A 23370-nucleotide genomic window follows, 5' to 3' on the forward strand; every position below is an offset into this window, starting at 1 on the left:
AATACGGTAGTTTATTTCAACCTAATATTTTCTTCCTTGGTGTAAGACGATAGATAGATGACTGTGTATTAGCTAGACTTTCAACTGCTTCCTAATAAATGTCATTATATTTGAAGCTTTCACTCTTGGTCGAAAAGAACTCTTATTTAACCCACATCATATCTATAAGATATGAAAAATCTTAAATATAGATTTTTCAGGGTAACAACTGGTTGCAATCGAGGGAAAGATGAATGCGGCCAAGTACAGGGATATCCTGGATGAAAATCTTCTCCAGAGTGCTCAGGACCTCAGACTGGGCCGAAGGTTTACCTTCCAACAAGACAATGACCCTAAGCACACAGCTAAAATAATGAAGGAGTGGCTTCACAACAACTCCGTGACTGTTCTTGAATGGCCCAGCCAGAGCCCTGACTTAAACCCAATTAAGTCTCTCTGGAGAGACCTAAAAATGGCTGTCCACCAACGTTTACCATCCAACCTGACAGAACTGGAGAGGATCTGCAAGAAGGAATGGCAGAGGTTCCCCAAATCCAGGTGTGAAAAACTTGTTGCATCTTTCCCAAAAAGACTCATGGCTGTATTAGATCAAAAGGGTGCTTCTACTAAATACTGAGCAAAGGGTCTGAATACTTAGGACCATGTGATATTTCAGTTTTTCTTTTTTAATAAATCTGCAAAAATGTCAACAATTCTGTGTTTTTCTGTCAATATGGAGTGCTGTGTGTACATGAATGAGGAAAAAAAGTGAACTTAAATGATTTTAGCAAATGGCTGCAATATAACAAAGAGTGAAAAATTTAAGGGGGTCTGAATACTTTCCGTCCCCACTGTATGTAATGAAAAAGGAAAGATTTTATTTAAATATTTATTTACCATGTTGATGGTGGAGGGGTCAGAGAAGGCAAATATAAGCAGGTTATAGTTCAGTGTTAAGTATGCATTCACACTATAGTGGCGCATAAATGTGCACAAATTGTGCGAGTTTGGCTTATAGGTCACTGTTATATCTTTTGAGAGAATTCAATAAAAATGAATTGAAACAAAATATTACTTTAATTCTACTACATATTATCTTACATGATTTTTTTTTAATTCTTTATTTAATGGTACGAGTCAAAAAAACACAACATGACAAGATAATATGAATGGGTACAAATAGGCCATGAAGGACAACAGCAACAGAAATAAAAAAAAAAAAAAAAAAAAAAACACAGGAGTGTACAGAAGATTGCACTGCAATAGAAATGAGTCACTAGCACCATAAAGGTATACTTCCCAATTAAAACTTCCATTGAGAGGAAAGATGTTGAACCTCAATAAATCCCAAATACTGTATAAAAGCCTTGAGGTAGCGGCTAGTGAAAAAAAGTTCAGGAGTACAAGAATCAGAACCTGTGCACATGGCCTGCGAGCTGTCATACCCACGATATCAATGTACACCATAAAGCTTTTTGAAATATTTTTGAAAAAGGGAAGAGAAACACCCTAGGGCAGTGATGGTGAACCTTGGCACCCCAGATGTTTTGGAACTACATTTCCCATGATGCGCATGCACATTGCAGTGTAGTTGAGAATCATAGGAAATGTAGTTCCAAAACATCTGGGGTGCCAAGGTTCGCCATCACTGCCCTAGGGTGTCTGAGGGGAGTGGGAAGTGAAAAGAGAAAAAAAAAGTCCCAGTAAACCCATCATGTGTTGTGCTCCTCTATTTTAGGAACACAACACACGATGGGGCCGTAAGATGTCCTTCACCCTGGTGAAGCATTAAGAGATGGTAAGTGAAAATATTTTTTTCCACATACTGGGGATGCATTCCAGGGTAGCATTCAGTAAATGCTTTAGTAATGACTTACAGTATCTCTTACTGGACATAGGGGTCAAGTAAAGAAGTACCAGAGTTATCCCCTTAAGAATAGTAAACACCATTTTCCGCCGCCTTATTTGGAAAGATAGACCCCCTAGGATCAAACTAGAGCACCTACAAAGGCCCAAAGACGACGGGAGCTTGGCTTTGCCAAACCCCTGGTTGTATTACCTGGCAGCACAGCTGCAACATCTCACTGGCACATTTGGATCTGCGGGAGAGGCAGAGACTGGGTCTCAAAGTTCTTCACAGACACTGATGCTCCACACTGTACGCAGAGGACCAATTTCCATGGCTTTGGAGGCTCAAGCCTTCGCTAAGCCACATTAAAAGTACCCGACCTATAGTCTAGTTCAAAAGGTATGGAATAAATCCAAATTTCTCCAGAAGGCAGATGGCTATACTGCTTACAGTCAGGTCCATAAATATTGGGACATCGACACAATTCTAATCTTTTTGGCTCTATACACCACCACAATGGATTTGAAATTAAACAATCAAGATGTGCTTAAACTGCAGACTTTCAGCTTTAATTTGAGGGTATTTACATCCAAATCAGGTGAATGGTGTAGGAATTACAACAGTTTGTATATGTGCCTCCCACTTTTTAAGGGACCAAAAGTAATGGGACAATTGGCTGCTCAGCTGTTCCATGGCCAGGTGTGTTATTCCCTCATTATCCCATTTACAAGGAGCAGATAAAAGGTCCAGAGTTCATTTCAAGTGTGCTATTTGCATTTGGAATCTGTTGCTGTCAACTCTCAATATGAGATCCAAAGCGCTGTTACTATCAGTGAAGCAAGCCATCATTAGGCTGAAAAAACAAAACAAACCCGTCAGAGAGATAGCAAAAACATTAGGTGTGGCCAAATCAACTGTTTGGAACATCCTTAAAAAGAAAGAACGCACCGGTGAGCTCAGCAACACCAAAAGACCCGGAATACCACAGAAAACAACTGTGGAGGATGACCGAAGAATTCTTTCCCTGGTGAAGAAAACACCCTTCACAACAGTTGGCCAGATCAAGAACACTCTCCAGGAGGTAGCTGTATGTGTGTCAAAGTCAACAATCAAGAGAAGACTTCACCAGAGTGAATACAGAGGGTTCACCACAAGATGTAACCATTGGTGAGCCCCAAAAACAGGAAGGCCAGATAAGAGTTTGCCAAACAACATCTAAAAAAGCCTACATAGTTCTGGAACAACATCCTATGGACAGATGAGACCAAGATCAACTAGTACCAGAGTGATGGGAAGAGAAGAGTATGGAGAAGGAAAGGAACTGCTCATGATCCAAAGCATACCACCTCATCAGTGAAGGATGGTGGTGGTAGTGTCATGGCGTGGGCATGTATGGCTGCCAATGGAACTGGTTCTCTTGTATTTATTGATGATGTGACTGCTGACAAAAGCAGCAGGATGAATTCTGAAGTGTTTCCGGCAATATTATCTGCTCATATTCAGCAAAATGCTTCAGAACTCATTGGACGGCACTTCACAGTGCAGATGGACAATGACCCGAAGCATACTGCGAAAGCAACCAAGAGTTTTTTAGGGGAAAGAAGTGGAATGTTATGTAAAGGCCAAGTCAATCACCTGACCTGAATCCGATTGAGCATGCATTACTTGCTGAAGACAAAACTGAAGGGAAATGCCCCAAGAACATGCAGGAACTGAAGACAGTTGCAGTAGACGCCTGGCAGAGCATCATCAGGGATGAAACCCCGCATCTGGTGATGTCTATGCCTTCCAGACTTCAGGCTGTAATTGACTGCAAAGGATTTGCAACCAAGTATTAAAAAGTGAAAGTTTGATGGATGATTGTTAATCTGTCCCATTACTTTTGATCCCCTAAAAAGTGGGAGGCACGTATACAAACTGTTGTAATTCCTACACCGTTCACCTGATTTGGATGTAAATACCCTCAAATTAAATCTGAAAGTCTGCAGTTAAAGCACATCTTGTTCGTTTAATTTTAAATCCATTGTGGTGGTTTATAGAGCCAAAAAGATTAGAATTGTGTTGATGTCCCAATATTTATGGACCTGACTGTACAGTCCTATTTGGCTGAACGACACTTACACTGAATTGGCCAAGCTGCAATCTGGAGCTAGGTGGAAAGCATATGGGGTTACCCATCTTAAGCAAATCTTCCATAATGGGGTGCTACGCACCTTCACCGACCTAAAGGAGACATACAACCTACCATCCTCGATGCATTTCCATTACTTACAAGTCAGTCACGCAGTTGCGGCACAAAGCCGGTCTTCGGAGTGGCATCTATGCCCGACCCCAGTGTTTAGCCTCATTAGGGATGCTGTTTCATCTAAAGGTTTTATTTCCCAATGTTATGCTATATTGTTACAATCCATTTTGAAGTATCACCCCCTGAAAGTGAGGGAGAAATGGGAGGCAAACGTTGGGCAACTAGATGGGGAGCAATGGGAAGAGATATTTCAGGCGATAGGTACTTGCTCACTGAATGTATCACAAAGACTTACTCAGTTATACATACTGTTGCAAATTTATTGTACTCCCCACAGACTATACCTGATGAACCTACAATCTGAATCCATATGCACAAGATGTAAACGTGACCATGGGGACCTCATACACCTACTATGGCGCTGTCCCAAACTACACACATATTGGGCCGGAGTAGTGACTACTATCAACTAAATATTTAAAGTTTCTCTTCCACAGGACCCGAGAGCATGTCTCCTGGGTTCACTGGAAGGATATGAGTGGGAAGTGCACACTAGAGAGGCTATCCACAGAGTCTTATTCCAGGCTAGGAAACTAATTATGATACATTGGAAATCTGAGGATCCCCCGACCATAAAGGAATGGATTACTAACATTGGTGCGGTGCTAAGAATGGAGAAACTTATATATCAGCACAGGGGTAGTGCACCCAAATTTGAGAACATATGGGCACCGTGGCTAGATGTACCAGGACTTGCTCCGGTGGATCTGGTTGCGGACAGATTATTGGGAATCAATGTTGGTTGAGCACTGGGTTGTGAGGAATAATGTAACTTGTTAATGAAGATATAATATTGTTTATTGCTTTTGTTGAGATGCATGGTACTAAACTGTATTGCACTGATGACATTGTTTGTATACCAATTCTGCAAAATAAATACCTTTTTGTTGGATCAAAAAAAAAAAAAAAGAAGAAGCAACGCAGCAGGATCTTATGTGATTTAACCATTGGACAACTAGTGTACTGTTAAAATGGTAAAATGAAAGTTGCATTGTCCATATAATATTTGATCTTGAGTTGTAACATATGATTTTGTGGTAGCTTACTACCAGTTTCTCTTTTTTCTGATGATTCTGACCTTATAGGTCACGGTTATACCTTTTGAGAAAGTTCAATAAAAATGATTTGAAACAAAGTTGTGCAAGTTTGTGTGTGTTCAAGGATTGTGTTTGCTGACATTTATTATCAATGGCATTCCAAAAGCAACTAGCAAAGCAAGGAGAAAAAAAATGTGAAAAAAACTCAAAGCTCAACAAAGTACATGAGCTTCTTTGCCGTGTTTGTCGTGATTAGGGCAGCTCATTGAAATGAAGAGGCTGTCCCATGCATATAAAAAAAAACATGCATATGCATGCTGCATCAAAGACTGAATAGGGACTAGGTCTAGTTACCCTTTATGCTGCATCGGCCACTCTAGGTTTAAAAAGGACTGCAGTCTGCTCACATAATTTGTAATAAAAACATCTTTGCCATTCTGAAGCTTCCCTCCAACCACTTTGCATATTATTTTATATATACTGTGATTCTGTACTTGCCAAATATCCTGCAGAAATCTCCCTCCAGCTCTGCAGCTCTCATTGGCCCTCTTATGACTCATCCCCGCCTCGCTTTCTGGCAAACTCTCACAAGCGTGAGAGAGAGCTGTGCATGATGTCATAACCCTAGGCTAATGACCAGACAAGAAACAGGAAGTGGGCTGTATAAAGGTATTTACTGGCAGAAAAAAAAAGTTTTACTATCCAAATTTTAACCACTTGCCTACTAGGCACTTACACCCCCTTCCTGCCCAAGCCATTTTTCAGCTTTCAGCGCTGTCGCAATTTTAATGACAATTGCGCGGTCGTGCTACACTGTACCCAAACAAATTTTTTATCATTTTCTTCACACAAATAGAGCTTTTGGTGGTATTTAATCACTGCTGGGTTTTTTATTTTTTACAAGAAAAAGACCAAAAATTTTGAGAAAAAAAAATGTTTTTTACTTTTTTCTGTCAGTAAATTTTGTAACTAAGTAATTTTTCGCCTTCACTGATGTGCGCTGATGAGGCGACACTGATAGGCTGAACTGGTGGGCACTGATGAGGTGGCACGTATGGGCACTGATGAGGTGGCACTGATGAGGGGGCACTAATATGCCGCACTTATGGGCACTGATAGGTGGCACTGATGGGCACTGTTGGGTGGCACTGATGGGCACTAATAGGCGGCACAGGTGGGCACTAATAGGCGGCACAGATGGGCACTGATGGGCGACACTGATGGGCACTGATCGACAGCAATGATGGGTATTGATGGGCAGCACTGATAGCCAGCACTAACTGGCATCGCTAATGGGCACTGATTGGTGGCACTTGTGGGCAGTGGTGGGCACTGACTGCTGCCACTGGTGGGCACTATATGCTGTCAATGGTGGGCACTGTTTTCTGACATTGTATTCATTTATTGTAATCAGGGCACTGATGATCAGTGCCCTGATTACATCCCTAGATGTTCCCCTGTGAGGAGATGCCGCTGATCGGCTCTCCTCTCCTCACACTCTGTCATTGTGAGGCGAGGAGAGCCAGTTACCGGCATCTCCTTGTTTACATGTGACCGGCTGTGATTGAACACAGCCGATTACATGGTTAAAGAGCCATGGACGCGGCTCTTTACAGAGATCGGGGTTGCGCCGTGTCCTAGCAACACGGCGTGGCCGTGATCGCCGCGCTGCACGAGAGCGGGTGTTCTGGGTCGCTGTCATATGAGGTCATCCCAGAACAAGAGCTGCACCGCCCCGCCGTCATTTGATGGTGGGCGGGCAGCAAGCAGTTAAACAACAAGGACAGAAGATTTAATAGATGGAATGATGAAAAAAATTACTTAAGGTCCACTTTAAGCACCTAAAGACCAGCCGCCGCAGCTGTACTGCGGCAGGTTGGTTCCCCTGGGTGAATCGCCGCCATTGTACGTCGGCCGCTTTAAGACTAGGGGCCGCAGTCGTCCGCGGCGCGATGCCGGAGCCGATGCGCTTGGCCGGTGGCCACGATGTCCACTGGCCACCCGCGATCGCTTCTGAGAGAGACAGAACGGGTAACTGTCAATGTAAAGAGACAGATCCCCTTTCTGTCAGCGAGGATAGACAGGTCTGCTGTTTCTAGTGATTAGGGACAGCGATCTTTCTCCTCCTCCAGTCACTACACTGCCCCCACTGTTAGAAACACCTTCCTAGGGAACACTTAACCCCTTGATCGCCACCTAGTGTTAACCCCTTCACAGTGGCTATTTTTAGCCCCGATTGCCATATAAATGTCACTGGTCCCAAAAAAGTGTCAAAAGTGTCCGATCTGTCCGCCGCAATGTCACAGTCCCGCTAAAAATCTCTGATCACCACCCTTAAAATATATTTATTAAAGCAAAAAGTAAAAAATCTAGTTTTTTTTTTTCATAATTGCCAGTCTTTTTTTGTTTATAGTGCAAAAAAAAAAAAAAACTGCAGAGGTGATCAAATACCACCAAAAGAAATCTCTATTTGTGGGGAAAAAAAGGACATACATCTTGTTTGGGCACAGCGTCGCACAACCGCACAATTGTCAGTTAAAGCGATGCAGTGCCGTATCGCAAAAAATGGCCTGGTCATTAAGGGGGCAAATCCTTCCGGTTCCTAAGTGGTTAAAAGAAACACATTTGTAAACTTTCAACCTACATATCTTCCTGAACAATAGCTGTACCTGTCAAGAAGTTCTACTGCTTGATACTTAGTGGAGCAATCTTGGCACCAATGCTCTGTTAACAAGAAAATGAGCTCTGCAATATAAAACATCAATATTATATATTAATCAAAGCCATTAAGATCTATTCATAACATAGAAGACTTTTGTGTAATGAAAAAAATAATCACCACTGTTGCTGTACAATTACATTGTAATTAAAACAAAAAGTACAGTAATACCTCAGATTGCGAGTAACGCGGTTAACGAGTGTTTCGCAATACAAGCTATTATTTTTTTTTAATCCTGACTTGGTTTGCAAGCGTTGTCTTGCTTAACCACTTCAGCCCCGGAAGGATTTACCCCCTTCCTGACCAGAGCGTTTTTTGCGATTCGGCACTGCGTCGCTTTAACTGACAATTGCGCGGTCGTGCGACGTGGCTCCCAAACAAAATTGATGTCCTTTTTTTCCCACAAATAGAGCTTTCTTTTGGTGGTATTTGATCGCCTCTGCGATTTTTATTTTTTGCGCTATAAACAAAATAAGAGCGACAATTTTTAAAAAAACGCATTATTTTTTACATTTTGCTATAATAAATAACCCCCAAAAATATATAAAAAAAACATTTTTTTTCTTCAGTTTAGGCTGATCGTATTCTTCTACATATTTTTGGTAAAAAAAAAAAAATCGCAATAAGCGTTTATTAATTGGTTTGCGCAAACGTTATAGTTTTACTAAATAGGGGATAGTTTTATGGCATTTTTATTCATATTTTTTTTTTTACTAGTAATGGCGGCGATCAGCAATTTTTATTGTGACTGCGACGTTATGGTGGACATGTCGGACATTTTTGACACATTTTTGGGACCATTGTCATTTATACAGCGATCAGTGCGATTAAAAATGCATTGATTCCTGTGTAAATGACACTGGCAGTGAAGGGGTTAACCACTAGGGGGCGGGGAGGGGTTAAGTGTGTCCTAGGGAGGGATTACTAACTGTAGGGGGATGGGCTGTGTGGGTGACGTCACTGATCTCTGCTCCGATGACAGGGAGCAGAGATCGAGTGACACTTGTCACTAGGCAGAACGGGGAGATGCTGTTTACAACGGCATCTCCCCGTTCATCCGCTCCGTGAGGCGATCGCGGGTATCCCCGCGGCGATCGAGTCCGCGGGACCCGCGACCCGACTCACGGAGCTCCCGGCCGGCGCGCACGCACGGGCACGGCGGGAAATTCAAATGGACGTACAGGTACGCCCATTTGCCCAGCCGTGCCGCTCTGCCGACGTACATCGGCGTGCGCCGGTCGGCAAGCGGATAATGAACAGGATTCAAGCCTCTGGGGTGTGCAGTACTGCATTTGGCCAGAGGTGCGGGGACGCCGGAGACACTCGGAAACACTTGGAAACGCTTGGAAACACTCCGTTGCGGAGTGTCTCCGAGCTTCTCCGTGTGCATCTGAGCGTCTGAGCCTCTCAGAGTGTTTCCGAGTGTCTGCGGCGCCCCCAACTATGGACACATGCGGTACTGCATACAACAGAAGTTACTGTGGAACAAATTATCTAAGTTTCCATTGACTCCTATGGGGAAACTCGCTTTGATATACGAGTTCTTTGGATTACAAGCATTCTTCTGGAACTAATTATGCTCGTAAACCAAGGTACCACTGTACTTACTTCAATGCCAAAGTCATTCATCATAGAATATTTCTAAGAAGCAGAGTGCTACACTAAAAATGTTGAATTCATTAAAAAACTTGTGCAGGCAGATTTTGCGAAAGCGTCTCTCGTGCATTTTAACAGTGGTGAAGAATGTGCCAAGTTCATGTACCTGTCTAGAACTTGTACTTGAATTTGGCTCATGCTGCGCCAGTTTTAGAATGCACGTGAGGCATATTTGCAAACTCTGTAACAAGAGTGTCCGTAAAATCTGAACTAGATTATGTTGAAAGATCTCATATTTTATTGTGTACTTAAAGCGGTTGTATAGTCAAAATTTTAACTTTTACCTACAGGTAAGCTTTATTATAGGCTTACCTGTATGTAAAAGTTAAAATTTTGAAATATCTCCTAAACCTGTTCGGTTTAAGAGATATTCCCCTTGCAATGAGCCGCTGGCTGCAGCGGCGCATGCGCACAGGGGATTCTCTTCACAGGGGAAAGAAGTCTCCATCGCGCATACGCGGGACTGACGACATCGCCGCTCCACACTCACAGCTCTGGAGCCGCAATACCCGGAAGACACGCCGAGGCAACATGTCAGCAACCTCGGCGTGGATCAGGTAAGATACTGATGCCTCGTTCTAAGGTAAGTATTTCATAATGAGCTAGTATGCGGTGCATACTAGCTCATTATGCCTTTTACCTTACAGGTGTATACAAAAAAAAAAAAAAAGTGTCAGCGGGTTTACTACCGCTTTAAACTATCATTCAGAATCATCCTAATAGATAGTATACATGCTGTATCAGTAAAAGGACATTTACCAAACAGGGACTCACCTATCACCTTTGTTTGCTTAAAACAGCCAGCATGCACCGACAGGTTTTCAAGAACTTGCTCATTTTCATTTGCCAAGCTAACAAGAATATCTTCCAAGATATCAAATGTGGCCATTCCAAATATTGTGCATGGAATTTCTGTAAATCTTTTGGTTTTAAACGGAAGTTGGTTCATCCTTCAACTAAATCAAATACCAACAGTAATTTTTCAAACAGGAATTCTGTACAATTATTATTTTCTAATCTGTAATATCTAAAATGTTTTATGACTAACAATATACCAAAAAATGTTTATACCTAAGCATCTATTTTTTATACCAGCTGAATTCCAGTGAGAAAACTAGAAGTATCAGCAAGAATATGCATTTGTATTGCATATTCCTATAACTCTACAATCCAATATCTAGTGGCGCTTTACCGTCAAAGCGGCCAGCGCCTCAGTGTGAAAGTGGCCTTATAAAAAAGGGAAAAAGGGTATTTCCTAACAGACTCCATGGCAGCATATGTTTGGATTAATCCTCCTCTCCTACCCTGTAGGACCCCACTCCCATAAATCTTTGCTCCGAGCCAGCAGCTGTGTTCTTTTTTGTCCTCCTCCGAAGGAGTGAATGGTTTGTTCCTACCCAGAAGATATCCCCCACGACTATGGTCTGTCAAGCCGCGACTGGAGGAAGATGGGTCACGAGTCTCCTATAAGCCCTAGTTATTAGCAGGGTATAGAGGGGGCAATGGAAGAGGCGCCTGAAGAGCTAGAAGCCTGGCAGGCAAGTGGCGAAGTGGCCAATTAGCCAATCTATTAGCAGGTGGCTTTATCTGCCCCAGGACCGGTGTGGCAAGTGCTTTCCCCAAGCCTAACATGTTCGTGGCAGGAGTGTTGAGATGTACCTTTTCCATGGGAGCAGTGTTTGTGCCTCGCTCTTTCACAGTGTTTCCTCCCTTTCCCCTTCTCTTTCTCCGCTTGTACAGCTCTCCCTCAGCTATGGCGGCTGGATTGCTTTGCGTTCCAAGCCGCTGATCCCTGCGACCAGATCTGTGCATGTGCGGCCGGATCCCGGAATGAGGGAATGGGGGGGGGGGGGGGGGCAGGGCATTCAGATTTTCTGGTGACCTGCTTTATGCTTTTTTCTCTCTCTGTCTCTCTCTCTCCCCCTTTTCTCTTCCCAGCCCTTCTAGGTTTGATCCCCAGTGCAGCTCCCATAAAGAAAGTGATCCAGCAAAATTACACCGGCATTCCATTTCCAGATCCGGGCGTCACACTCTGGATCTAGGTGCCACAACAAGGACTCAGGCTCCTCATCCAGGTCTTCCCATCACCCCAGCCATTCGGGCCGAAAGTCCAGCTGGGGATGCGGGTCCCAAGTTCCTGTTACACCAAAGCAGGAGGTGAAAGAACAGGGACGGATCACCAAATGGAGTCCCTGCTCAAGAGGGTCCTCAAAGAATTCCTGAGAGAAATGGAAACCGGCCATGCCCACAGCCCTTTTACTGAGCAGTCACGCTCTCCAGCTAGAGAAACTCAGGGCCAGGATTCATGGGAAGCATCACAAACGAGCTGCCCATCAGCAATGCTGTCTGACGGAGAGTCTGAGCTGGAGGATCCCGGAGTGGGCTTTGCCCTAGTCCCCTCCTTCGTTAGGGCAGTAAGAGAGACCCTAAATTGGGAGGAGCCAGTGGTGTTCTCCTGCCCCCCCCCCCAAGCAGAGGAAATTCTTCAGACAGCTGAACAAAGAGCGCTTGAATTTCCCGTTTCTGGGAGAACTGGGGGAAGTCGCCACGGACGAATGGCGCAAAGTGGATAAAAAGAACTCCATGCTGTCAAAAATGGCAAAGCTCTATCCCTTTAAGGAGGAAGAAGTCAAACACCTAGAGTCAGCCCCTCTGGTGGATGCAGCCGTGATGAGGCTGGTCAGACATGTGACACTTCAAAAATATAAAGTGCAGCGCTAAAATTGAACTAGACAATTCATGATGACACAATGCATGTAGCATGTGAGTTCAGACAGCCTCAGCAACAAGATGTTTGTATATGCAAAGAGACAAGACAGTGTAACGTGTAAGGAATCGCTTTTGGCTTGTTTTATACTGGGGACTTACTCCGAGTTTGAAACCTGCGCATGCAGCACTGCAGCATTGTGAATAAAACAGTTAAAGAGACAATATTACACTACTCGGAGTCTCTTGTCTCTTTGCATATACAAACATCTTGTTGATGAGGCTTTCTGAAATTCAGGCTTTTGATCATCCTCCAGTGCACACAGAGGCTACTGGTGGGAGACGCTTGGACATCTCTTTAGTGGATCTTTGATCCAACAAAACACTTTGTGACCCCCTTGAGTAAGGGTGGTCGCAGGCTTGCTGGTAAGCCTTTAATCCTTCTATGGTGATGGGTATCACACTGCCAAGTAACCGATCAACGCTTTACACCTATATGGGATCTCCTTTATTGAATATCAGCTACTGAATATCAATCACATATGAACTTTTCACTCAATTATTTTGTCACAAATTTTTTATTGTCATTTATTATTGCAGATTGGTCTAGTTGTTATTGCACATTTGCGATTTATAGTTTATTATATGCTTATTATGCAATGTGCTATTGATAGATGAATTTCATTTATTTATATTTTCACAGTTCTACTGCATATCAGTCATAGTTGGCACCACATATTGTTTCATTGCACGTATGCACTTTATGTTTATTACATGCTAGATGCATTGTGTCATCATGAATTATCTAGTTTAATTTTAGCGCTGCAAATTATATTTTGAATTACATTTTTGTGCCCAATATCTGGGTTATTGTGTTCAGCTGCTGTTTTTTGTTTTACAAAGCACGGGTATAAATAAAAACAAACAAACTATATATATATATATATATATATATATATACACACATATACACACACACAGATATATACACGTGACACTCCCACTGGAAGACACAGTGTCCTTTAAAGACCCACTGGATAGGCGGATCAATACTGATTTTAAACGGATCCAACGTCGGGCATGGCCTACAAGCCTGGCCTAGCCCTAGCTGCAGTGTCCAAAGCTATGGAGGTCTGGACGGATGGTCTCAGGTGACATTTCTCCTAATCCTGGTCCGCCATTTTCCAACTGCAAGCCACATATCCAATACCCCTCCCCCTCTGGCAATCACCGCAATTCACTCAGTTTAATTTTTATCCCCCTGCTTCCTCAAAGCAGCCCACCAATCTCATGCGCCCTTTGGAACGCCCGCTCCATCTGTAACAAGCTAACATCTGTACATGACCTCTTCATCTCTCATGGCTTTAACATACTCGCCATAACAGAAACCTGGCTTCAAAATTTTGACTCAGCTTCTCCTGCTGCCCTCTCCCATGGTGGTCTCCATTGGCCTCACTCCCCCAGACCCAGCAGACAGAAAGGAGGTGGAGTTGGCTTCCTTCTATCCCCACAAAGCACCTTCCAGGTCCTTCCTGTCCCTCCCTATCTATCCCTCTCTTCTTTCGAGATGCACTGTATTTCGTCTGTTTTCTCCCATTTCGCTGAGGATTGCAGCAATTTATCGTCCTCCTGGGCTGGTATCGTGCTTTCTTGATAACTTTGCTGCCTGGCTACCCTACTTTCTCTCCTCCAAAACACCCACTATCATTCTTGGTGACTTCAACATTCCAATTGTAATACCTTGTATACCTTGACCTTGTATTCTCCCATCTCTGCAACCCTGGCAAACTCACCAACACCCCCTTTCCTCTCTCTGATCACAACCTCATTACTTTCACTGTATCCTTGCCCCCAACCACCCATCCCTCCAAGCAGCAAACAATTACTTGTAGAAACCTTCGCCACTTTAACCCTTCTCCTCTCTATTCTGCTACTGACCACCTATATGACATAATCTCTCCCCTGTCCTGTCCTGACCTGGCCACCTCTGTCTACAACAGTTCACTCTCATCATCACTGCACTTGCTCCTCTAACCACACGCATGCCCCGTACACACGGTCGGACATTGATCGGACATTCCGACAACGAAATCCATGGATTTTTTCCGACGGATGTTGGCTCAAACTTGACTTGCATAAACACGATCACACAAAGTTGTCAGAAAATCCGATCGTTCTGAATGTGGTGACGTAAAACACGTACGTCGGGTCTATAAACGGGGCAGTAGCCAATAGCTTTCGTCTCTTAATTTATTTTGAGCATGCGTGGCACTTTGTGCGTCGGATTTGTGTACACACGATCGGAATTTACGACAACGGATTTTGTTGTCGGAAAATTTTATAGCCTGCTCTCAAACTTTGTGTGTCGGAAATTCCGATGGAAAATGTGTGATGGAGCCCACACACGGTCGGATTTTCCGACAACAAGGTCCTATCACACATTTTCCATCGGAAAATCCAACCATGTGTACAGGGCATTAGAATCAGGCCCTGACCATTACAACCCTGGCAAACTGACAACACTAGAAATTTCAAGAGACATTGCCGTGCTCTTGAACGACTGTGGCGTAAAACCAAATGCCTGCAAGACTTCACACTATATAAATCTGCCCTTCTAAAATACAATTCATGCCTCCATGCTGCCAAACAAGCCTACTTTGTCTCTCTTTTTAATTCCTTGTCATCCAGTCCCCGTCGGCTCTTCTCAACCTTTAACTCTCTACTTCGTCCCCCACCCCCTCTACCCACTAACTCACTCACTGCCCAAGAGATTACCAATCACTTCAAAGACAAGATTGATGCAATTCGTGAGGACACCTCCACTGTGCGTACATCTTCCCCACCCAACATACCTTGCCTAACAGCACATTCAACACTCTCCTCTTTTGAATTGGCTACAACTGAAGAGGTTACAGAACCAATTGTCCCCTGGATCCTGTTCCCTCACAACTACTACGGTCACCCTCTTCTTCTATCCTATGCTCCCTCACTCACATCTTCAATCTATCCCTCTCTAGTGGCACCTTCCCCTCCCCTCTAAAACATGTGCAGATCACTACCATACTTAAAAAGCCCTCACTGGACCCTACCAACCTGAACAACTTAAGACCCATCTCATTACTCCCATTCACCTCTAAACTTCTAGAACGCTTAGTCTACAACCGTCTTAGCTCCTACCTCAGTGAAAATAACCTTCTTGACCCTTTACAGTCTGGCTTTCGCTCACAGCACTCCACAGAAACTGCCTTACTAAAACTCACTAACGATTTACTAACTGCTAAAATCAATAGCCAGTACTCCATACTCCTACTACTTGACCTCTCTGTGGCGTTTGATACTGTTGACCACCCGCTCCTTCTCAATAAACTACATTCCCTTGGCCTCCGAGATTCTGCTCTATCCTGGTTCTCTGCCTATTTATCACAGCGCTCCTTCAGTGTCACCTACAACTCTGTCTCCTCCTCTCCATTGCCCCTTTCTGTGGGGGTCCCCCAAGGCTCTGTTCTTGGACCCCTTCTCTTCTCTATCTACACCTCCTCCCTTGGTCACTTGATAACAGCCCACGGCTTCCAATACCACTTATATGCTGATGACACCCAAATCTATCTGTCTACTCCTCATCTCACTCCTTCAGTCTCCTCTCGCATTAGTAACTTACTAACTGACATATCAGCATGGATGTCGCAGCACCTCCTTAAACTAAATCTCTCTAAAACTGAGCTATTAATATTCCCCCCCGCCCGTGCCCCCCTCCATGACTTTTCCATCAAAATCAACAATGCAACCATCAGTCCCTCCCCTCACGCTAGAGTACTAGGTGTAATCCTAGACTCTGACTTGTCATTTCAGCCCCGAGTCCAATCGTTGTCAAAAGTTTGTAGAATTCACCTTCGTAACATCTCTAAAATTTGCCCCTTTTTAACAAATGAAATCAGGTGTATATAGGTAAATCCGCGCACAGGATGCAAGTACAGAAGAGGATAGGTTAAAGATATGATGGGGTACACTGAAAGTGAACTGCTGCCCCTACAAATACACTACCACCGAAGTGGGGTGTACTGGAGTTAAATATAAATAGAACGTAGGTGTGGCGCTGTTCTGATAAGGTCATTTTTTTATGAACCTGTGTTACACCCTCTGCAGTTAATCAACACTTGAATAGGGTATATAAGGAATACGGTCAATACAATGCAAAAAAGGAGTATCTATATGAAATTTCAGCAAAAAGCAATTATACCTATTTGTGTGTGTTACACCCTCTGTGGAATGTAATGAGAATTCTTATATACCTAGTGTGTAAATCTGAATAAGAAAAAACAAAGTGGGTGAAAAGAGACAGCGTTGTTGTTTTTAGTGTTTAGTGGTGCTACACCCTCTGCATATGCTCAGTGTGGGTACTATGATAGAAACACAAAAATTAACTAAAGGCTTGCCTGTACCAAAAAAATTCTAAAATGTGTTACATCCTCTGTAAACCGCTGCCCGAGAAAGTGTTACCAAACTAGTGTGTGGAATAGACCAAAGGTATGTGAATGAATTATTACCAAAATTATGTAATGAAACCAAATGAGAAATGGTGCAGGCCGATGTGATTAAATCTTTAAAAAATAATAGAATGAAATATCGCACCCTCTGGTACGTTTAAACAAAAAATATTGGTATGCAATAAATAATAAATGACATATAATAATAAATAATACATATCCTGATGGATCAATATGCCAAATAAAGTGACTAGTGCTCAAAAAAGTGTCCAGTGCTTTTTATAAAACAAGGTGAGTTGTGCTTATAAAACGTTCAGTGCTTATAAAAGTTGTTGTTTTTTTTAAAAACTTCTTGTGTAGGTGATAGCTGGTGATCCTTATTCGTGCTCTTATTGTGAATGCACTCACCAGAAAAACTCACCCCCCCAGGGGTACTACGCGGTCACAGTATCTGCCACTGTGCAGCAATCCTTGGTCTTTACTTTAAATGTTGTTGGAGACGTTTTATCATGTATAGGAGAGAAGGGATGCCCATAGCGTAATTCCATATTTATAGTATATTTATTTAATCAATGAGAAATATACTCACATTTTACACAGTTTGTTAAAAGCATGTAAACATAGATGAATGGATGCCTTCAGAATCCTATTTTCGTTTGACCGGGAGTGACGCAAAGACGTTCGTAACCCCGCCCTACGCGTTTCATCAGACGTCAACCGTGGGCCATCAAGGATTGCTGCACACTGGCAGATACTGTGACCGCGCAGTACCCCTGGGGGGGGTGAGTTTTTCTGGTGAGTGCATTCACATTAAGAGCAAGAATAAGGATCACCAGTTGTCACCTACACAAGAAGTATTTTAAAAAAACAACAACTTTTATAAGCACTGGACGTTTTATAAGCACAAATCACCCTGTTTTATAAAAAGCACTGGACACTTTTTTGAGCACTAGTCACTTTATTGGGCATATTGATCCATCAGGATATGTATTATTTATTATAATATGTCATTTATTATTTATTGCATACCAATATTTTTTTGTTTAAACGTACCAGAGGGTGCGATATTTCATTCTATTATTTTTTAAAGATTTAATCACATCGGCCTGCACCATTTCTCATTTGGTTTCATTACATAATTTTGGTAATACTTCATTCACATACTTTTGGTCTACTCCACACACTGGTTTAGTAACATTTTCTCAGGCAGCGGTTTACAGAGGATGTAACACATTTTGGAATTTTTTTGGTACAGGCAAGCCTTCAGTGTATTATTGTGTTTCTATCATAGTACCCACATTGAGCATATGCAGAGGGTGTAGCACCACTAAACACTAAAAACAACAACGCTGTCTCTTTTCACCCACTTTGTTCTTTCTTATTCAGACTTACACACTAGGTATATAAGAATTCTCATTACATTCCACAGAGGGTGTAACACACACACACACATATAGGTATAATTGCTTTTTGCTGAAATTTCATATAGATACTCCTTTTTTGCATTGTACTGACCGTATTCCTTATACACCCAATTCAAGTGTTGATTAACTGCAGAGGGTGTAACACAGGTTCATCACAAAATTACCTTATCAGAACAGCACCATACCTACGTTCTATTTATATTTAACAAATGAAACCACCAAGCTTCTCATTCACTCCCTTGTTATCTCTCGCCTTGACTATTGCAACTCCCTTCTCATTGGCCTGCCTCTCCATAGGCTATCCCCTCTTCCGTCTATCATGAATGCTGCTGCCAGACTTATCCACCTTACCAACCGCTCAGTGTCTGCCAACCCTCTCCTCCAATCCCTACACTGGCTCCCGATCGCCCAGCGAATTAGATTCAAAATACTAACCACAACATACAAAGCCATTCACAACTCTGCCCCGAGCTACATCGTCAATCTTGTCTCCAAATATCACCCAAATCGTCCTCTCCGCTCTTCTCAAGACCTCCTACTCTCAAGCTCTCTCGTCTCCTCCTCTCATGCTTGTCTCCAGGATTTCTCCAGAGCCTCTCCCATCCTCTGGAACTTGCTACCTCCACCTGTCCGGCTATCCCCTACTCTTGCTACCTTCAGGCGATCCCTGAAAACTCATCTCTTCAGGAAAGCCTATCACGACTCTAAATAATCTTTTACCACTTCCATCAGCTCATTCCTCACAGTTAAACCTTTTGTACCACCTGCCCTATCCTATTAGATTGTAAGCTCTTCTGAGCAGGGCGCTCTTAATCCTCCTGTATTTTATTGTATTATAACTGTATTGTCTCCCTTTTTTATTGTAAAGCTCTGCGTAAACTGTTGGAGCTATATAAATCCTGTATAATTATAATGGTTAGGCGATTGGAGGGAAAGGTGGTAGAAGACAGGGGGAGAGAGAAACTAATAAGGTGATGGTCGGAGAGAAGAAAAGGATTGTTTGAGAAGTTGCATGGAGTGCATAGGTAGGAGTGAGTAGAAGCCTGTACCCATTGCTTCAGGTCAAATGAAGAGGTTAGATTAAGAAGTTTAGAAGTAGCAGGAGTGTTTGTATTGGCAGGGATGTTGAAATCACCGAGCAGGATTGTGGGAATTTCTGAAGAGAGAAAGTAGAGTAGCCAGGCAGAAAACTCTTTAAGGAAAGTCGATAATGGTCCAGGGGGCCGGTAGATCACAGCAATTCTTAGGGAAGCTGGAGAGAATAGACATATACAGTGAGCTTCAAATGATGAGAGGGAAAGAGAGGAAGGAGAGTGAATAACCTGGAAGGTGCATTGGGGGATAGTAGGAATCCCACTCCACCTCCCTTGCGTCCATTAGCCCTAGGGGAGTGAGTCCAGTGAAGGCCACCCTGGGAGAGGGAAGCAGGAGAAGGGGTGTCAGATTCGTGGAACCAGGTTTCAGTGACAGCAAGTAGATTAAAGGAATTAGTGACAAAGAGGTCATGAACAGCGGTGAGTTTGTTGCAGACAGAGCGGGCGTTCCAGAGGGCACAGGAGAGGGGGAGGCTGGCGTTGGGAAGAAGAGGAATGGAGACTAAATTGCTTAGATTGCGACTACTGCCAGAGGGTGTAGGGTGATGGTGATGGGTGTGTTGGGTACAGTTATCATAACAATGATAACAATTTCACGTGGTTACAGTGTAGCATGACCGCGCAATTGTCATTCAAAGTGTGACAGCGCTGAAAGCTGAAAAATGACCTGGGCAGGAAGGGGGTGTAAGTGCCCTATTGAGGTGGTTAAAAGTCCCATAGGCAATTTTGTTTTTTGTTGTGTGCATACTATTGGGGACTGAGTATCACCGACACACCCATTTCATGCCAGCACTACTCTCTTTGTAATTGCCTTGAATGAGAACTGTTACAGATTCTAGTGTGCTTATGTCATCTGGCAAGCCATCATGGCTGGTGTCATAGCTGATCACATGTGCAACACCATGGAAACCGCACATCAAAGAGGCCAAAGTGGCACCTTCCTTGGCTTTAAAGTATAGGAGGGTTTAGTTTCACTTTATCATTGATGGGGAAGCTTACAATGAACATTCATCAATGTAAAAGATTTATCCCAAAAAGGAAAAGAAAACTGTTGCTATAACTGCTTGGAGTTCACCTTTAATGTTAGTCAAATCCATCAATCTGCTAGTGCATATAACACTACCTTCTCTTCCCAGACTGACAATGCTGCTGTCCAAAGGTGTTTCTAATGCTCCTCCATCCAGTGTAGAGACACCCTAAGATAGGAAGTGTGATACTGGTTGTATCATCAAGTGAAAATAAAGAGAAAAAACCCCAAAAAAGAAAACTAATGCAGCCATCACATCTAAGAATTGTTTTGAGGTTGAATACCGCCCTAATCACATTTAACTGGCCTTGTTCTGCAATATTAAAGTGGATCTTTACCCTCGGAATAAACTTTCCAACATTCCACTCCTCTTACCCTCCTCTACTTGAATAGAGCTGTTTTTTCTAATTTTATTTTCTTAATGAAAATTGTGTGGCCCCACCCTCCCCATGTATGTCACTCACCTAGACAAATGACATGCATAGTATTCGCTGTGCCTCCTGGGATATGCATGTCACATACCCCAGGAGGCATAGCCCTTCATTCACAAAAGAGGAAGGGGTATTCCTAGTGCTGCGCCATTGGGAGGCATGCCAGCTGAACTTGTTAGCTGGCAGGCTTTTACAATGATGTCACAAATAACATGGCGGTGCAGGACCAGGTGGTGGCAGAAGATAAGAGGATCTCAGCAGGACAGTGCTGGATCCTCTGGGAGGGTGAGTATCTGACATGTGCTCAAGACACCACCCTGTAAGCGGGAATAAAAAAAAGAAAGAAATGGCAGGGCCCTGTTGGGCCTTTTGGATGCAGAAGATTCACTTTTGGATACATTCTCTCAATGTGTCGCTGGGCTTAAAAAACACAGGGATACAATGTTGTTAAAAATCATTTTGAGTTTTTCTGACACTCCAGCCACAAATGGGATTACTATATTACTATTTGTGATCTGTTGTCCCATGGGTTTGCTGGACCTCACGTATGTTTAACCACTAGCCGACCACCTCACGCAGATATACTATGGCAGGTCGACTCTCCTGTGTGAACCGACATACCTGTACTTCGGTCCGTGCAAGGAGGATAGCACGCAGCGGGAGCGTGCCCGCGGGTCCCACGGACTCGCTGTCCGCCGGCGACTCACGATCACGGTGAGGGGAGGCAGAACGGGGAACTGCCTATGTAAACAAGGAGATTCTCCATTCTGCCAGATGACATAACAGAGATCTACTGTTCCCAGTGATCGGGAACAGTGATCTCTGTCATGTTCCAGTAAGCCCATGCCCCCTACAGTTAGAACACACCCAGGGAACACACTTAACCCCTTGATTGCTCCCTAGTGTTAACTCCTTCCCTGCCAGTGTCATTTTTACATTGATCAGTGCATTTTTATAGCATTGATCAATGTAATAATGTCACTGGTCCCCAAAAAGTATAATTTGGGGTCAGATTTGTCCGCCGCAATGTCGCAGTCCCGTAGTTTGTAGACGCGATAACCAATCAATATACACCCTTTTTTTTTTTTTTACCAAAAATATGTGGAAGAATATATATCGGCCTAAACTGAGGAATTCATTTTTTTTAAATATTTTTTGGATATGTATTTTAGCAGAAAGTACATTTTTTTTTTTTAAATTGTTGTTTTTTTTTGTTTATAAAAAATAAAAACCGCAGAGGTGATCAAATGCCACCAAAAGAAAGCTCTATTTGTGGGTAAAAAAAGGATGTCTATTGTGTTTGGGTACAGCTTCGCATGACCACGCAATTGTCGACGCAAAGCGACGCAGTGCCGTATCGCAAAAAATGGCCTGTCATTAAGGGGGCAAATCCTTTTGGGGCTGAAGTGGTTAATTAAATCATGGTTATGGATTTAGGTGACAGAGTTATAGAGGAGAACTAGGTTACAGGGACTGGGTAGGGGGGAGGGGGAGGCAATAGAAATATATGTTCATATGGTGGCCCTTAGTGGGGGTGCTTTGGGGCCTAAGTCTCACTGCCCCTCTGAAGAACTGGCGGATAAGCATATATCTAGCCCAAGACACTCCTGTGAACGCTGATATAGTTGAGACTTGTACCCGGAGAGAACTGACTAACAGGGCCAAGCCTAGGCCCAACTGTAAGAAGCTCAGGATGTCTTGAATTGCCGGGCTACTGCAAGCACTGGCACTTGAGGGCATGTGGTCCGAGAAATTTGACCAGATTCTTTTGTAGATTCTGTTAGTGCTTTTCCTTCTAGTGTTTAAAAGTGTGGCGATGACTTCCTTTTGACATTCTAAGGCCTCCAGCCTCCCCCTCTCATGAACCAGGCTTTCAAGTGCAGGTGAGCCGAGCATGGATGTAGGGCAGCGCCCTGAGACAGTAGGTCTGATCTGAGAGGCAGGGGGATCGGAATCAGATCCCAGAAACTGAGTAGCAACAACAATGGAAATTGCGGCCTGTTGGGACAATATGGGATTATCACCACTACCTCCACCTCTTCTATTCTGAGTCTCCACAGAAACTTGAGAATAACCGGAATGGGAGGAAAGGCATAGGCCCTGAAAAACTTCCAGTGCTCCGTCAGGCCATCCACCCTGTAGGCTTGCGGGTCTCGGAATCTCAAGTAATACTTTGCTAGTTTGTTGCATGGTAAAGAGGTCGACCTCCGGAGTGATGCCCAGGGTCAGAACCCACTCGAAGACAACCTTGTGGAGAGCCCACTCGTTGTTGTCCAGCTGCACTCGTGAGAGGAAGAAGTCTGCCTGAACATTCTGGGCTCCGGGAACGTAGATTGCTGACAAGTTGGACAGGTTCTTCTGAGCTCAGGTCATAATCGGCTCGACTTCTTGCAACAGAGATCAACTGCGGGTTCCTCCCTGCTTCCTCACGTAGGCCACTGCTGTTGTATTGTGCAATCTGAGCGGAGCTCAAGAATGTTCAAGACTATCCCATGAGGAGGGAAGTCCCATCTGCCCTGTGCTATCTCTGATAGGCAATAGGCGCCCTAGCCTACAATGGTGGCATCATTATTGTGACCCATGGGGTGGGAACAATTGAGTGACAATTGAAGAGATTTCTCTGCTGAAGCCACCAGGGTAGGCATCCTCTCATGGATGG

General features: G+C 43.6%; 1 protein-coding gene across 1 annotated transcript in view; it reads right to left on the minus strand.

Moving 5' to 3' along the window:
• Positions 1–23370, minus strand: part of CNTD1 (cyclin N-terminal domain containing 1) — a 147198-nt gene that overhangs the window by 87584 nt on the left and 36244 nt on the right. The window contains exons 2-3 of the mRNA XM_073608383.1: positions 10320–10501; positions 7840–7915 (exon numbers count right to left, since the gene is read on the minus strand). Coding sequence (XP_073464484.1) covers positions 7840–7915; positions 10320–10494 — 251 coding nt within the window. The 5' untranslated portion in view covers positions 10495–10501. The remainder of the gene's footprint in view (positions 1–7839; positions 7916–10319; positions 10502–23370) is intronic.

This window comes from Aquarana catesbeiana, linkage group LG12, assembly GCF_042186555.1.
Source record: "Aquarana catesbeiana isolate 2022-GZ linkage group LG12, ASM4218655v1, whole genome shotgun sequence".
Taxonomy (NCBI): domain Eukaryota; kingdom Metazoa; phylum Chordata; class Amphibia; order Anura; family Ranidae; genus Aquarana; species Aquarana catesbeiana.